Genomic DNA, 4,563 nt, shown 5'->3' on the forward strand with positions numbered 1-4,563 from the left:
TGCTGCTAAATCTAATAATAAAATCTCTAATTGCTGAACAACTCAGCATATCTAGGAGTCAAAACTGCTTAACTCAACAAGCTGGTTCCTTGAAATATAATCTTAGCAATTCCAGTGAGCGATTTCAGGTCTGTTCTTGTTTAGCTGAAAAGGAAAAATCTGTGGTTTATTAAAGCTTCAGCTAACTCTTTACTTGCCCGGAGGTAAGCTCTCAAACTGAGGATAGTCGCTTGGGAATTGATTAAGCTTGCTGTGGTAAATGGAAGAACACCTTTGTGGTGGGCTGTCGGCTTTTTACTGGCCCATTGGCGGCTAGAACCTGCGGTGCAAATGAATAAAAAATTGTGGTGCTTAAAAGTTTATTCCACATAAGTTGTCCTTGGATAGATTTGTTGAGTCGTTGACTATAAATAATTTGTATTTATATAAAATTAATGTTCAGAGTCATGCTTATGAATCTCGTATTTTGCATTGAGTTAGTGGGTTGACTCGGGATTCAGCTAAATTCAGTTAGAATTTATAAAAGCTAGAGCTTAAAATTGATCTGGTCAAATCAATGTAATTTTTTTAACCAACCTGAAAACTAAGAGCTTGGGTAAAATTTATTTTTAATATTTTTTAATAAATCTAAAATATATAAAATTAATTTATGAATATCCAACCTCACATAAATTTTTTTATAGCTTACTTTTCTTAATTTATTGAAAAATATTCCTAAGAGGTGCCTAGTTTTTCTTAGAAGGAAAATGCACCTGTAGAGTGGCATGAACTTGTTTATGGACCCTCCATATCCTTAAACACAATTCTCTTACATGGTTTGCCATCATCAGTAGGTTAACCACTAGTTAGGTGTTACACGCTTCGCTGCGAGCTGCTCTGACGGTGTGGCCGTGTAGTCGAGCTAAAGAAATAGGTTTGTGTTGTCGATCTAACACGGGTTGAATAAATAAATGTAACTTAGAAGCATCAAAGCAGGCATTGTGGAACGAAAATGAAGGAAATCATAAAATGTATTGACAGGAGATGGGCAAATGCAACGTTTAACAGCAATAGTGGCAGTTGCCAGACAAAACATAAACAAGTTAATTGAAGGGAAAAAGGGACGATCAAACAGAAGCAAATGGCGATGGGTGCTAAGGGAGAAAAGGATGAAACATTAGCCATTGACGCTTGACAAATGAATGGCAAATGAGCGGATGTGGAAGACAGTGATCTGCATTCCAGCACCTGAGCAAAATGAAAGAGAGTGGCAGGCCGACTTGCCGGAGCTTGTTTTTAATGGGCCATCTAGCGCGCCTCACCTCCTCTTAGTGTTTTTTTTTTTACCCTACAATTTGATTTAAATTCTTTAAATTAATTAACTTAAAATATATTACAAATATTATTTTATATATATTTGAAATTAATTAATAACATATCTTAGATGTTATTTTAATAAATAGCATTTGATTTACGTTATTTTTGTAATAAGTTTATAGCAACTTTTTTATAATATTAGCAAATATTTTTTTATATAAACTAGCATGGTATTTTTTTAAAAAATATTATTTGATATTTTTTTATAATTGTTTATTTTTTTATCATATTATTAAATAAAAAATAATTAAAAAATAAAGTTATTAAACTCAATTAAATTTATAATTTAAATCATGAATTTAACAAATTGATCTAGATGGATGGAAGATGTATTTAATAACTCTTTTTTTATAAAAAAAACTTGTTTGGCAAAAAAAATCAAATTTAAATTAGTAACATCTGCACATTTTTCTTGTATGTTTATTTTATTTTATCTGCCCTCAACAACTATATAGTTATCTCTCAATAATTATTTCCTATATATTCATCACACTAAGCAATGTAGCTCAGAAAATTGAAGACCGGTAATATTATTTATCTCTGTAATTCGAAGGTTACATTGCAAGCCCGTAGCCGTGCAAAGTTCTAGTTCTAGGTTTACAAGAGAACCTTGTCCGCATGTATTCTATTTCCATATGACAGGTATAAGTTCTTTTATGTCATTTTTACCTTTTTTCTTTTCAAGAACTGATTCTCACTTGTTCGCTTACTATTTTATTAATGTTAAGACCGAGCAATATGTAGTACTCTGTGTAAGGAGTTCCAGCAATTTTAAATTTGCTTGAGATATTTAAAAATTATATCCAACACCAATTACAACTGTATGGATGAAATACTAATAAGCGTATTTGAGAACATAGTCAAAATCATGTTTTTTCAAAATTTAATTTTTTTTTGTTTTTAAATTGTTTTAATAAGTTAATATTAAAAATAATTTTTAAAAAATAATAAAGATATTATTTCCTATATATTTCTAAATAAAATATATTTTAAACTGTAATTTCTACTATATTTCCAAACACATCTAAATATAATATATTTATTTCCAACCAAGCAATTATCTTTACGATCTCTGTCTAGCTTTGTAAACTTACACAACCCTTCAAAACTTTTTTCCTCTATTATGTGTTAATTTAAATATTGAAGAGTCTCTTTTAAACCTAACCATGGACTTGTTTTAGAAGTAGTCGTGGTACCCTATTTATTCTCAACCTTTCTGGTCCATTTATCAACCTGGAAAGAAACTTAATCTTTGTAGAGTTTTCCGTATGTAAATTTAAGCCATTAATTTGTAATTCCATGATAAAACTACTGTGCAACTTGGTGCAGATTTGCACCATGAAAAATAAGATAGTAGATGTGTACAACAAATGGTCTGCCCAAATTTTGAAAACCTGTAATTAATCGGAAATGACTATCCTACCATAAAAAGAAAAGAAATTTTAATACTCTTACCAAAAATGCATGATTATAGAATCTTGGCTTCTGGATTTCTAACCCATATGCAGATAACCTCTTAAGATCCAATAAGGCCTTCACCCCTTTTTTTTCTTTGCTCTTTTCCAATTTTGGCCACTGCAATTAATGCTTTCTTAGCCCTTGTCACTTTTGTCATCTGCTATATAAACCTCCCATTGGGTATGGTTTAGAGCAAGAGTGAAAAGCAAACATGACGAGAAAGAAGGTTAAGCTTACGTGGATAGTGAATGATGCTGCGAGGAAAGCTAGCCTCAAGAAAAGGAGAGTCGGGTTGCTGAAAAAAGTGAGCGAGCTAACCATACTATGTGGCATCGAGGCCTTTGTTATCATCTACAGTCCAGATGAGCCCGAACCAGCTGTCTGGCCGTCACGCCCTGAGGCGCAACAACTTCTTATGAGGTTCCAAAACATGCCCGACATGGAGCGTTATAAGAAGATGATGAATCAAGAAACTTATCTGAAAGAGAGGATGGCCAAACTAAATGACCAGTCCAGGAAGCACCTAAAGAATAACAGGGTGTTGGAGATGGCTGGTCTCATGCAACATGTTTACCAAGATAAAGGATTCGATGGCTTGGACGAAACTCAATTGTGTGGTTTAACTTGGTTGGTGGAGGAGAAAATGAAGGAAATAAGGAAAAGGGTTGAATATTTCCAACAAATTCCTCCACTCCAGCCAGGTGCATTCCCACCTGGTCCTTTTCCTTCTAATCATCAAGACCCTAAAAAGCATGATGGTGGCGACGATGATGGAACTAGCGGCCAAGCTGGAGGAGAACCTGGAGATGGGAGAAACAATCCAAAAGATGGTTGTGCATCATGGGACCACTGGTTCACTGATATAATAAACAACACTGAACATAATGTTGCTGGAGGTAGCAGTGCCAGAAATGTCTTGGGGCTACCACATCTAATTAACTTTACTGGTGTAAGCTCTGGATGGGGACCTGATATTGGATTCCACCATGGGCATAATGGTGGTGGTGGCAGCAGTTTTAGAGACATTTTTGGATTAGGCCTCCCTCATAGCAGAAATATGGGAGGCATCCGTGATGGACATAATTTTGATCTGGGGCAGCTGCCTCATGAAAATGAAAGTTTAAGAGGCAGCAGTTCTGCAGGTGGAAACAATTTTGATTTGAGGCTACCTCTTGGCAGCAATATGACAGGAGGTAACAATGCTGGAAACAGTTTTGATCATTGGCTGCCTCGTGACCCAGGATTTAATCCAGGAGGTAACAATGGTGTTGGACACAATTTTGATCTGGATTTGCCTCGAGGAAATGATGTAGGGGGCAATAGCACTGGTGAAAACAACTTCGACCTGTGGCTGCCTCATGTAAATAATACGGGTCGCAATAGCGCTGTTGTGAATAATGTTGATCCTTGGCTGGCTCATGGAGATATGGGTGGAGAGAATTTAGGACTGGGGCTGCTTCCTGGAAGTAATTTTGCAGGAAGCGGTACTGGTGGAAATCCTTTTCATGGACTGCAGGGGATGCATCGTCGCGGCTATAGTGGAGGCGGAGCAGGCAGTGCTAGTGGAAGCGACCTGAGGCCGCCTGGATCATTTGGAACTGGTTCAAGTGATAATATAGGGTAGCCATTTGATGTTACCAAAAGCTGGCCTCGTAACAACTTCAATCCTTGATTTGCAAGGATTTTCTAGCTTGTGTGTTCGGTCTAATAATTTCTTGGATGTCGGTCTCATGCATCCCCCCTCCCCCA

The 4,563-nt window shown here is 36.0% G+C and overlaps 1 protein-coding gene across 1 annotated transcript; it reads left to right on the forward strand.

The window, feature by feature from the left end:
- The first annotated feature begins 3,025 nt into the window (after positions 1 to 3,025).
- LOC105141048 (circumsporozoite protein-like) lies at positions 3,026 to 4,563 on the forward strand. The gene has a single exon (XM_011048137.1). The coding sequence runs from the start codon at positions 3,026 to 3,028 to the stop codon at positions 4,436 to 4,438; it is 1,413 nt and encodes a 470-aa protein (XP_011046439.1). The 3' UTR covers positions 4,439 to 4,563.

This window comes from Populus euphratica, unplaced genomic scaffold (assembly GCF_000495115.2).
Source record: "Populus euphratica unplaced genomic scaffold, PopEup_1.0 scaffold131.1, whole genome shotgun sequence".
Lineage (NCBI taxonomy): Eukaryota > Viridiplantae > Streptophyta > Magnoliopsida > Malpighiales > Salicaceae > Populus > Populus euphratica.

Bases quoted from the DNA above. Each gene is read 5' to 3' on its own strand.
- LOC105141048 (XM_011048137.1), top strand. From the start codon at position 3,026: ATGACGAGAAAGAAGGTTAAGCTTACGTGGATAGTGAATGATGCTGCG.